Genomic DNA, 12,480 nt, shown 5'->3' with positions numbered 1-12,480 from the left:
GACCCTGCCCCCAACCTCCCCCCTACTTCCTACTCAACTCTCAGACCTCAGTCTACCTGACGCCGCCTCCAGGAAGCCTCCCAGACCCCGCCCCTGGGTTCAGTGTCCCCTCCCCTCCCCAGGCCCTGTCCCCTCCCCCACAGCTCACAGAGCCGCTTCGTCAGCGGATAAGGAGCCCTTTGGGCAGGGACTGGCCTCGGTTTCTGTCCCGAGCTGCATCCTCGGGACTGAGGCAACGAAGCCAGGCAGCAGCGATGGCGCTGGGCTCCCATCCCATCACCCTCTTCCTGGAGGGGACGCGCCCTCTCTCCACGCAGGAGGACAGAGTGGCGCCACCTTCACCCACCGAGCTGATGAGCATTTGGGGACCGGGGGGCCTGCCTGCCCCAGGCAGAGACTAGGAGCTGCCCAACTGGGCCAGCGCTGGGGAGCCCTGGCCAGTGCCCCCGACTCCACAGCGGGTGGCCGGAGGGGCTCCTCTGCGCTGGGTTTGGGGTCAGACCTTCGAGCTCCATCGCCCCAGTTTCCTGGTCTCCCTCCGTGCGGGGCAGGAGGGACGCCACACAGAATCGAGGCTTGGCACTGGGCACCCTTCTCGCTCTGGCATCGCCTCTTCACCTGCAGCCCTGGAGGAGGGGGCTGCCGTCCCCGGGCGGCCGGGAGGATGGCGTGTGCCAGCATGTGTGAGCGCCTGGCACCGAGGAGGGCGCGACCAATAACGGCCCCTCCCCTCCATAACTCAGCCCATGGCTGCGGGGCACAGGCTCTGAGCCACTGAGGCCCAGATGGCATCCCTCAGTGCCCACAGGGCCACGCCCTCTCGGCTGGCAGCCCCCCTTCAGGAGAAGTGCGCTTCCCGCGTGAGCAAACCCCCTCCCCGCGCTGCAGCCTCCACAGGAGCCCAGTGGCCGGGCCCCGAGCTGCCACCCCCCGAACAGACCCCAGCGCCGGCCGCCCCCCACTCCCCGGGCCAGCACCGGACATGCGCCCCGACGGCTTTCCTCGGCCTTGGGGGTCCCCGGCTGCGGTGGGGCTGTGGGGCTGGAGGCAGCACCCTCCCGCCGCCCGCCAGGAGCCCAGCTCTCCCGTTCGCTTCCCCGTTCCCATGCAGATGGCGGCGTGGCCGTCTGTCTGTCCTCCGAGAGCCCGCGGGCAGCCAACGGGCTCCGTGAGAACGACTGAGGGACGCGGCCTCGAGGCCGCCGCGCACACGGGCTGACTCCTGGACACGCCGGCGCCTAGCGGGACCCCACCACACCTCTGCTGCCGCACGTGACCACCTGGTCATCCTGTCATGGGCTGACTCATGTGCCCCAAAAAGGTGAGCGGTCCTGACCCCGGGGCTGGGCCTTGTTTAAAACTAGGGAAATCGAAGCGAGTTCATCCCATGATCCAGTGACTGGTGTCCTTACCAACGGGAAGGGAGGACAGCGTGGAGCCCAGGGACAAGACGGCGCCCACAGCCGCCGAAGCCGCCGGAGCTGGGGGACCGGCCAGGGGCAGCCTCGCCCTCTCGGCCCACAGGGAACCACCGTGAACTTGGACTTGTGGCTGCAGACCTGGAGGTGATCGGAGTCTGTGGTTTAACCGCTCTGCTTGTGGTGATCCACAGGGCGGCCCCAGGACACGGACACCGGCACGCGCCCATCTTCCGGATGAGGTCACTGAGGCTCAGCCTGCTGGGTGACACAGCTGGGAACTGGCAGGCCTGCCTCCCCCCCCCCGGCCCCGGGGCTCCACCAGCAGGCGCCCTGGACACTGCCCCCGAGTCCATGCGCTCTGAGCTGGCCGGACTCCGAAGAGGGTGGGAGGCTCCCCAGAGCACCCCACTGACTCCCTCCTCAGGTTCCACCACAGGAAATTCTGGGGCCCCGCCCTGGGCTGAGACAGGGACAGCCCAGCCCCTCCATCAGGCGCCTCTCAGAGGCACGAAACCCGGTGTTTAAAAAACAGAGCGAGCGCCGAGCTCCGCCAAGGCCCACCCATCCCGGGCAGCCCACAGAAGCCCCCGCGGGGGCGCCGGTGGCCTGTGGGGGCGGCACGTTCACAGCGAGTCTGTTCGGGGAGAGCGTGGCTTTAACAGGCGGGTGAGGGCGGGCTTTCCACCCCGGCGGGCCCGGGAAAACAGCATTCACTCTCCCTGTCCCATAACCTGACCGCATTCTCATTTCGCCACGGCGCCTCTTTAATAGTCACCGCAGTCCGTTACTAATGAAGTGGCCAGGTCCTCCCCCTGGGGAAGCGGGCCTCGTCGGAGCTGGTTACGGCAATGACGGTGATGGACCAACTGATGTGGTCCCTGCCACACGACAGGCAGCATACGAAGTGCCCGGCACCTCCTGGAATGGCTGATCCCGGTTTTAAACCAGAACCCGCCCGCCCAGGCTCCAGGGCCCTCCCCGCCCGTCCGCAGCCACAGAGCCACATGCTCGTGTCTCCCAAGAACTCCTCTTTGGAAATGAGGCTGTCACATCGGCACGGAGGAGCTGGGGACAAAGACAAGGCCGGTGAGGAGAGAGGGAGGCTGGGGGAGGCCGAGGTCAGGCCACAGCAGCCCTGAGCCACGTCCCTGGGCCTGACCGGCCAGCCGGCACCCCGAAGGCCAGTCTCGGGGCTGCCGGGAGAGCAGGGGCCTGGGGGTCACACGCGGGCTCGGGAAGAGGGCTGGGGGGCCCACTGAGCTCAGGGTCACACAGACCGATTCCTCGTCCCCTGAGCGCCGGAGAAAAGGACGGGAAGTCCTGTCCCTGTGTCTGGACCCACCCCCTTAGCCATTTGGGGTGCAAGCCGACTTCCGGGGGGTGGAGGCCTCGGGGGTTTGCGGGGCCACTCGCTCCATAAGAATATTAACGATGGTATCTTAGGGTTGCATTGGTAGAGAGAAGAACGTATTCCTATCATCTACCAAATGGTTTCCTTGACCTAGAAATTTATTTTTCTTCTCATCTTAAAGGAAATTAAAACATTTTTGTGGGTCCCTAAATGTCTGTGGGCCCTGGCGTGGAGCCTGTGTCTGCCGGAGCCACGGACCCCGCCGCCCCCTGCTACCCCCCGCCGTCCCCCACTCTGGATGGGCCTGCGGTCAGTCCCCCACACCCTCTGGCACCTGGCTCTCCAAAGCAGGTGGCCGGGACTCCTCCCTGCCCCAGCGCAGTGGCTTTGACACTGTCCTGTAGGGGGCGCTGCTGCGAAGCTCAGGGTCACACAGGCCCAGCAGCACAGGCGCCAGTCTCTGGGCCAGTAAGCCCTTCCCGTTCCCGGGGGGCGAGCAGAAAATCAGCTCCACACTCTCGGGGTCCTGACCGGTGTGGGCCTCTCAGGAGGCGCCTGGTCTCGGGGCCTCGCTGGGCCGTGAAGCCTGGGGACAGCCGGGAGCTGCCACACGGGACCTCTGTGCAGCCGGTAACGTCGCCCAAAGGCAGGTGAGGAGGACGGTGCTGCCCTCCCCGGGTGTGCCCACGCCCAGACCCCTTCCTGGCAGTGAGGTCCTGAGGACCACGACCCCGCCACCCCCCACTCAGCTCCTGTCCTGACCCGCCCAGCTGCCGAATCCCGCACCTTAGAAAACCCCAGCTTCCCCGACGGCAGAAACTCCCGCCCAGCTCCTCCCGGCAGTGAGCCAGGAATCCAGGGACGGGGAGCTCACTCCCTCGCAAACGCGACTCCCACGACGGGAAACGCGGGTGAGACTGTGGAGAGCTGCCAGCAACTGCAGCTTCTGAGCAAAACCAGGCTGAGAGCAAGGCCCCCCGGAGGATGCCAATCGGTAAAGCCCCGGCGCCGTGGGCTCGGGGAGAGCCAGCACGCGGGGAGCGGCCCTCCTCGCCGAGCGGCTTAGGCGAGGCTCCCGCAGAGCCCGAACCCCTGCTGGAGTGGCGTGTGCCTCTGAGCACAGGGGCCGCGGCCTCGTAGGCCCTCACCTGGGCTTTCGGACACACGGCAGCCATGACCCTGGTGGCCACGAGATCGTGACCCCGAGGGAGCCTGTCCCCTTGACACCTGCAGAGACGGCCTCCCGGGCGCGCTGGTGCTCACGCGGCTCTGGAAGTGGCCTCGCCTGAGAAATACGCGGCGTGGGACCTGTGACGGCAGACGTCTGCTGCCCCCCCCCCCCATCCCGCCCCGGCGGGGCTGGGCAGCAGGAGGGCAGAATGCAGCCACAGACCGGGAGGGGGACCGGGCCCAGAGCGGCTAACAGCCACAGCCGTGCCGTGAAAGTCGAGCACTGGCAGAAGGCGTCTTTGGAATGACAGCTGGCGGTGCCCGCGGCTGTCCTCCGCATCCCCTAAGCGCCGCGGCCTGAAGGAACGCGGTCTCTGCCGAGGTCTCTGCGTGAACCCTGCAAACCAGGAGGCCGCTTCTAGAGAGCCCCTGGCCGCTGCAGAAACGGGTTCTGCCCCGCTGGGAGCCGGCGCGGCACGCTGCCACCTCTCCAGGCGTGGGCGTCCCGCCCGTCAAGGGGACCCCACAGCACCCGCCTCCTGTGGCGAGAAGGCGGCTTAGTGGGGCGACTAATACCTGTGCTTCTCATTCCCGCGTCACTGCCGTCGCAGCACCCCAGCCAGCGGGCCTCTGAGCTTGCATACCCCATGTGACGGGGAGCTCCCCACCTGCCACAGCCCCTCCGCAGGTTTGGCCGAACCTGTCTCCCTGCCTGGGGGACCACATGGGCTGCGTCTGCTCCCCGTGGCCACCCCTGTGGACACCTGACCTCCCTCTCCCCTGGCCAGGGCTCAGGTGGCCCAGCTCCCACTGAACTTGCTACAAACCCATCAATGAAGGACTAAACCTCGGCCCACGTGAGGTTTCTGAAAGAATCCTTATTTTCAAAGCAGTCCTCATGAGAGATGGCTCGTTCTCGAATCTGCCTCCCCCCAGCCCAGCCCCTCAGCCACCCTCCCCGGCGCAGGGTCAGAGGGCAACGGAATCCCATGCTGGCCGCACGCTCCTGCCTTACCTGTGGGTGATTGACATGCCGACTGATCCAGATTCGATGATATGGAGCATCGAGCGGATCTAATCCGAGGCTCCCTGCTCTGCCTGCCTGCCTCGGCCAAGGTCAATAAAAAGCCTGCGTCCACGGTGGAGCAGGGGGCAGGAGGGACGTCACCCTCTCACTGAGCCGTCGCAGACCGCGCGAACCTGGCGGGCAGGCCTCGGCTCCTTCCCAGCCGCCACTGACATCGGCGTGGGGAGCGGGCCTGCGGGGGGCAGTGGACACAGGCCACGGCCTGGGGTGCCCTGGGCAAGGCCTGGCACACAGGGGTTCTCCCAGCAGCGGGGAAGGGAAGGCACCCACAAACGTGCTCGACTTGTCTGAATAGACCCCCAACAATACAGCTTAGCCAGGCGAAGCGACCCAGTATTTCACCAGAGATGTTCATTCCATTCCAGGTCACGGTCACCAATCAAACGGGTTTCATTTTCAAATGAGGAAACATGACCCTGGCGTCTCTGAGTATTTCCGCTTCGTCTAAGGCCGTGGTCGGCAAACCGCGGCTCGCGAGCCACATGCGGCTCTTTGGCCCCTTGAATGTGGCTCTTCCACAAAATACCACGGCCTGGGCAAGTCTATTTTGAAGAAGTGGCGTTGGAAGAAGTTTAAGTTTAAAAAATGTGGCTCTCAAAAGAAATTTCAGCCCTAACCAGTTTGGCTCAGTGGATAGAGCGTCGGCCTGCGGACTCAAGGGTCCCAGGTTCGATTCCGGTCAAGGGCATGTACCTTGGTTGCGGGCACATCCCCAGTAGCGAGTGTGCAGGAGGCAGCTGATCGAAGTTTCTCTCTCATCGATGTTTTTAACTCTCTATCCCTCTCCCTTCCTCTCGGTAAAAAAATCAATGAAATATATTTTTTTAAAAATTCAATCATTGTACTGTTGATATTTGGCTCTGTGGACTAAGGAGTTTGCCGACCACTGGGCTAAGGCATTCTAGCTAAAAGCAGAGAAGAAACACATCTCATGCCATGAGAGGGAGATGCGCAGGGAGCTTGCCTGGAGGGGAGGAAATGGTGGGAGGATACAGCAAGCTCTCCCCCCGAATCTGATGACGAGCCCTCCCGGCGGGGCGGCGGGGCGGCGCGGGGGGGAGGTTGGGGGAGGAGGGACAGCCGCTGTATCCTCCTCCGAGGACGAGGACGGGGACAATTCTGCAGGGACCCGAACATGTGGCTGAATTGTACCTCCCGCTGCCTTCACAGGGTGACATGGTGTAGGGCAGATCTGTCAAACCCGCTCCACATGGAAACTTCTGGGCCCGCCTGGCTGCATCCCCAGCTGTGGTGCGGGGCGCCCGCCCGCTGGGGTGAAGGAGCCCCTGCCGCCCCCACATCTGGGCTAAAACAGCCATGTCCATCCAGCTCACAGAGAAAAAGGCCAGGATGGAGAACCCTGCCCGCAGGGAGCAGCGGCGGGAGCCAGTGACGCGCACACCCGGCAGGATCACGCGGGCACCCACCACACGTGGCCTCGGCGTTCAGAGGCGAGGCCGGCGGTGCAGGTCCCGCTGAGACCACGGCCCGGTGGCTTTGTGAGCCTTCCCTCCCCCGGGAGTCAGACCGTGGGCCGGAGGCGTAACCTGTCTCCCATCACTGTCCCCAGCGCGGGGCTGGGCTAACATATCTGCGTGTCAGCATTCGAAGCCATGCCTGCACCACAGACAGACATCAACTCAAAACGGGTCCTAGACAGACCTCCACACACACCCTACAACACATAAAACAGCGGAGACACCTCAATGGCTCTGGGTTGGTCAAAGGCTCTTAGGTAAGACGTAAAAGCATGGACAAAAAACATCCTATCTAATAAAGAGGGAATGTGCTAATTAACCCTCACACCATCGCAAAGATGGCGGCACCCACAGCCAATAAGGAGGGAATATGCTAACTGACTGCCACACCCTCAAAGATGGTGGCGCCCACAGCCACAAGATGGCGGCGCCCAGTCCTCTCAGCCCCTCAGCCGCCCAGGGCCGCCCGAGGCTTGCACTGCCGGCAGTGGCAGCAGCAGAGGTGTGATGGGGCATCGCCTTCCCCTGATCACCAGGTTGCCTCCCGCCCCTGAGGGCTCCCGGACTGTGAGAGGGGGCAGGCCGGGCTGAGGGACCCCCCCCCCCCATCCAGTGCATGAATTTTCATGCACCGGGCCTCTAGTCTATACATACGGATGAATTAGACTTCATCGATATAAAAAACTTTTGCCCCAACGACAACGTGGAGAAGTGGAAAAGATAAGCCGCAGCCTGGGAGGAAATGTTTGCAAAATACACCTCTGGCAAAGGATTCAAATCCAGGACACAAAAATCCTAAAAATTCTGCAATACGAAGGCAGACGGGACAATAAAAATGGCCCGCACAACTGAACATCCCCTTTACCAACGGAAAAGTATGCATGGCACGTAGGCGCCTGGGAAGATGCTAATGGCATGAACCAGAGAAATGTGCATTCAATCACACGCCACCACCACGCACTGCTCAGAGGCTCACGTGTGGACCTGACAATACCACGCGCTGACGAGGAGGAGGGGCAGCCGAAACACACCCAGCTCAGGGAGGGGTGGCCAGAGGGCAGCTGCTTCGGAAACAATCTGCTTAGAAAGTTACACACACACACACACACACACACACACACACACACGTGTCATACGCCCCAGACACACCACTCCGAGGACAGTGAGCACGTGCTTCTGCAAAGGCCTGTGCACGTGCTCGTCTTCCCCGGGAATGACTGCCACGCTGATGACCACTTAGCGGCACACGTGGCCGGGGTGCAGGACGGGACGGCGGCACGGCAGCAGGAGAAGCCAGGCCGGCCACTGCTAGCGGACGCTGCCCAGACATCCCTCCAGGGTGGGCCCCGAGGCCAGGGCAGTGTTCTCAGATGGGGGGCATTTGGCAATGTCGGGGGTCACTGCCACTATTGGGAAGAGGCCGGGGCACAGGGCGGCCCCATAAGAACAAACGCAAAGTGACCCACGTCGCCACGGCCAAGCTGAGAAACCCCGTGAGGTGCCGGGTGACGCCGTAAGAGAAAACGGGGCGATGAACCCCACAGGCAGCTGCCTATGTGACCGACTCTCGTGGCCACCCCGGCTTGCTGTGCGCCCTGCAGGGTAGACTTTATTTAGCGATGAGGACACAGCTCAGACACCCCACGGCTATGCAGCTGCTCAGGGAGGAGCCGGGACCAGGACCCGCAGCGAGCTGACAGCACCCCCACCCCGTGTCTCCGGGGCCTGTGCGGAGGCGGAGCCCTGGGCAGCTCAGCTCATCTCCAAGTCATTAGATCGGCAGCCCCGGCCATGGTGCTCGGTGCTCCCGGGGATTCTAAATCGCCCGCACCGGCCTCCGCAGGATGGGGCTCCTCCGTGAAGGCCGCAGCCCCTGGCCCCGGGGAGAAGGAAGCAACCAGCCCCCCCTCCACTCCTCTCCCATCAGACGATACGTAAATAGTCCCACCAAGACACCGAAGTCTGGAGGCAGAGCCAGGCGGAGTGCACGGCCTAAGTATGAAATAATGAATTCATATCCCTCAGGAGCGGCCGACGGGAAGCTGACATCGCCATGGAAACCAGGGAAGTGGCCTGAGGTTCTCAAGGAGGACAGAGTGGAGCCTCTTTAGATGCGCTGCAGGCTGGAACCGTGAGGGACGGCTCTCCACGCCACACAGGCAGCCCCGGCACAGGCAGCCCCCGGGACAGGCAGCCCCCGGCACAGGCAGCCCCCGGGACAGGCAGCCCCGGCACAGGCAGCCCCCGGGACAGGCAGCCCCGGCACAGGCAGACCCCGGGACAGGCAGCCCCCGGCACAGGCAGCCCCGGCACAGGCAGACCCCGGGACAGGCAGACCCCGGCACAGGCAGCCCCCGGGACAGGCAGACCCCGGGACAGGCAGCCCCCGGGACAGGCAGCCCCCGGCACAGGCAGCCCCGGCACAGGCAGACCCCGGGACAGGCAGACCCCGGCACAGGCAGCCCCCGGGACAGGCAGACCCCGGCACAGGCAGCCCCCGGGACAGGCAGACCCCGGCACAGGCAGCCCCCGGCACAGGCAGCCCGCCCGGCACAGGCAGCCCCCGGGACAGGCAGCCCCCGGCACAGGCAGCCCCCGGGACAGGCAGCCCCCGGGACAGGCAGCCCCCGGGACAGGCAGCCCCCGGCACAGGCAGCCCCCGGCACAGGCAGACCCCGGCACAGGCAGCCCCCGGGACAGGCAGCCCCCGGGACAGGCAGCCCCCGGCACAGGCAGCCCCCGGCACAGGCAGACCCCGGCACAGGCAGCCCCCGGGACAGGCAGCCCCCGGGACAGGCAGCCCCGGCACAGGCAGACCCCGGACAGGCAGACCCCGGCACAGGCAGCCCCCAGGACAGGCAGCCCCCGGCACAGGCAGCCCCGGCACAGGCAGACCCCGGGACAGGCAGCCCCCGGCACAGGCAGCCCCCGGGACAGGCAGACCCCGGCACAGGCAGCCCCCGGCACAGGCAGCCCGCCCGGCACAGGCAGCCCCCGGGACAGGCAGCCCCCGGGACAGGCAGCCCCCGGCACAGGCAGCCCCCGGCACAGGCAGCCCCCGGGACAGGCAGCCCCGGCACAGGCAGCCCCCGGGACAGGCAGCCCCCGGCACAGGCAGCCCCCGGGACAGGCAGACCCCGGCACAGGCAGCCCCCGGCACAGGCAGCCCGCCCGGCACAGGCAGCCCCCGGCACAGCAGCCCCCGGCACAGGCAGCCCCCGGCACAGGCAGACCCCGGGACAGGCAGCCCCCGGCACAGGCAGCCCCCCGGCACAGGCAGACCCCGGGACAGGCAGCCCCCGGGACAGGCAGCCCCCGGGACAGGCAGCCCCCGGCACAGGCAGCCCCCGGCACAGGCAGACCCCGGGACAGGCAGCCCCCGGGACAGGCAGCCCCCGGCACAGGCAGCCCCCGGCACAGGCAGACCCCGGCACAGGCAGCCCACGGGACACAGGCAGCCCCCGGGACAGGCAGCCCCCGGGACAGGCAGCCCCCGGCACAGGCAGCCCCGGGACAGGCAGCCCCCGGCACAGGCAGCCCCCGGCACAGGCAGCCCCCGGCACAGGCAGCCCCCGGGACAGGCAGACCCCGGGACAGGCAGCCCCCGGCACAGGCAGCCCACGGGACACAGGCAGCCCCCGGGACAGGCAGCCCCCGGGACAGGCAGCCCCCGGCACAGGCAGCCCCCGGGACAGGCAGCCCCCGGACAGGCAGCCCCCGGCACAGGCAGCCCCCGGGACAGGCAGCCCCCGGGACAGGCAGCCCCCGGGACAGGCAGCCCCCGGGACAGGCAGCCCCCGGGACAGGCAGCCCCCGGCACAGGCAGCCCCCGGGACAGGCAGCCCCCGGGACAGGCAGCCCCCGGGACAGGCAGCCCCCGGCACAGGCAGCCCCCGGGACAGGCAGCCCCCGGCACAGGCAGCCCCCGGCACAGGCAGCCCCCGGGACAGGCAGCCCCCGGCACAGGCAGCCCCCGGGACAGGCAGCCCCCGGCACAGGCAGCCCCCGGCACAGGCAGCCCCCGGGACAGGCAGCCCCCGGCACAGGCAGCCCCCGGGACAGGCAGCCCCCGGGACAGGCAGCCCCCGGCACAGGCAGCCCCCGGCACAGGCAGCCCCCGGCACAGGCAGCCCACGGGACAGGCAGCCCACGGGACAGGCAGCCCCCGGGACACAGGCAGCCCACGGGGACGGGGTCTTGGAGGCCTATCTGGTGGGCATCTACCCACCACGTGGGGACAGACAGCTTCCGTAAACGCAGGATGGGGGCTGTGCCCTTGGAATCTGCAGTTGGCACACACGTGGCACAACCCCCACAAACCTCTTCAGAAATGCAGCAGGTTGATCAGGGCTCCGTGGACCGTAGGTTATGGGGCCGGGCCCGACTCTGCAGGACGTGCTCCACACACACCCGCTGCGCACCCGGCACTGGAGCGGCCTCAGAGCGGGGCAGATGAGGATGGTTCCCTGCACCACAAGCCCAGCGGAGCCCACAGCCCCCTCCCTCCCCGCCCCCCAAAGCCAACCAGCTCAGGGCAGCGCCTGGGGGCCGAGACACCAGCGGACGACACGAGATGGGGACTGCGCCGGGCAGGCGGGCAAGGAGGCAAGCACAGGGCACAGGAGGTGACTGAAGAAGCGACAGGTCATTGCGCACGGGGCGGGCGCTCGCGGTGCAGAAGAGCGAGGGGAAGGCAGGGAGCCAGGGCCCAGCCGGAGGGGCTGCACGAACGGACACCGGACACCGTCTGTTCACCCAGAGCCGTGGTCGGCAAACCGCAGCTCGCGAGCCACCTGTGGCTCTTTGGCCCCCTGCGTGTGGCTCTTCCACAAAATACCACGGCCTGGGCGAGTCTATTTTGAAGAAGTGGCGTTAGAAGTTTAAGTTTAAAAAATGTGGCTCTCAAAAGAAATTTCAATCGTTGTGCTGTTGATATTTGGCTCTGTTGGCTAATGAGTTTGCCGACCACTGCCCAGGGGAATCGCAGGCCGGGGGTGCGGGCGGGTACCGGCTGGGGTGCCGCGGAAACCGAGACGCAGCCCACCTCAGTCGGCCAATGGGCACCGCAGGCTGGCACGCGAGAGAGAGGAAACAGCGCATGTGATGATGGGCCAGCTCATTCCCTGCGATAGTGTTGATGTATAATCTTCCAATAAAAAATTAATCAGCTGAGCTGCCAAGGACCCTCATTTTAAACAGTTTTCCTCGAGGTGTTAATTCTATCTCAGCCTCGTTAGGACTAATTACCGGAACTGTCCCAGATGGACGGCTGCCTCTCAACACAAACTTCTCCTGCCCGCCCCCCCCCCCCACCCCCGCCAACCTGCAGCCTAGAGCAGGCATCTCAGGGCCCAACGCCCGCCACCCCCCCCCCCAGGCCCATGCATCTAAACAAGGAAAACCTGCGGAAATCCCAGCCCCGCTGGTGCGCACACGGCTCCGGCAGGCGGTCAGGGACTGGCGGCCCCGCTCATTAGAAGCTGGTGGCCCCAGGGAGGCTTGTGCCCGCTCTGGGCACCGTGTCCCAGCCCTGCCTGGGGGATGATCCGGGGAGGGTCCGGCCTCAATGTCCTGGGCAGCCAGCGCAGGCAGGCACAGCTCACACTCCACGTGGGGATGACCTGCTGACGCGGGGGCCGCCGCTCCATGCACTCGCCCAGCACCTTGGAGGAGGAGGAGGAGGAGTGGGAGAGGAGGAGGAGGAAGAGGAGAGGAGGAGGGGGGAGGGGGAGGGGGGAGCAGGAGGAGCAGGGAGGAAGAAGAGGAGGAGGAGGAAGAGGAGGAGCAGGAGGAGGAGGAGGGGGGAGGAGGGGAAGGAGGAAGGGGGAGAAGGGAGAGGGGGAGGAGGAGGAGGAGGGGGAGGAGGGGGAGGAGGAGGAGGGGGACGAGGGGGAGGAGGGAGAGGAGGAAGGGGAGAAGGAGGAGGGGGAGGAGGAGGAGGGGGGGGAGGAGGAGGAGGGGGAGGAGGAGGAG

General features: G+C 66.3%; 1 protein-coding gene across 1 annotated transcript in view; it reads right to left on the bottom strand.

Annotated features, from left to right (window-relative positions):
* LOC307096575 (uncharacterized protein) overlaps window positions 1–12,170 on the bottom strand; it is a gene marked incomplete at its 5' end in the record, with an annotated part of 66,751 nt that extends 54,581 nt beyond the window's left edge. The window contains one exon of the mRNA XM_079800874.1: window positions 12,111–12,170. Within this exon, the coding sequence (XP_079657000.1) occupies window positions 12,111–12,170 (60 nt within the window). The remainder of the gene's footprint in view (window positions 1–12,110) is intronic.
* Window positions 12,171–12,480: the final 310 nt, after the last annotated feature.

The sequence above is a fragment of the Cnephaeus nilssonii genome (assembly GCF_951640355.1).
Source record: "Cnephaeus nilssonii genome assembly, contig: SCAFFOLD_136, whole genome shotgun sequence".
Taxonomy (NCBI): domain Eukaryota; kingdom Metazoa; phylum Chordata; class Mammalia; order Chiroptera; family Vespertilionidae; genus Cnephaeus; species Cnephaeus nilssonii.
The sequence above is the reverse complement of the archived record's forward strand: the minus strand, read 5'-3'. Positions and strand labels throughout refer to the sequence as shown.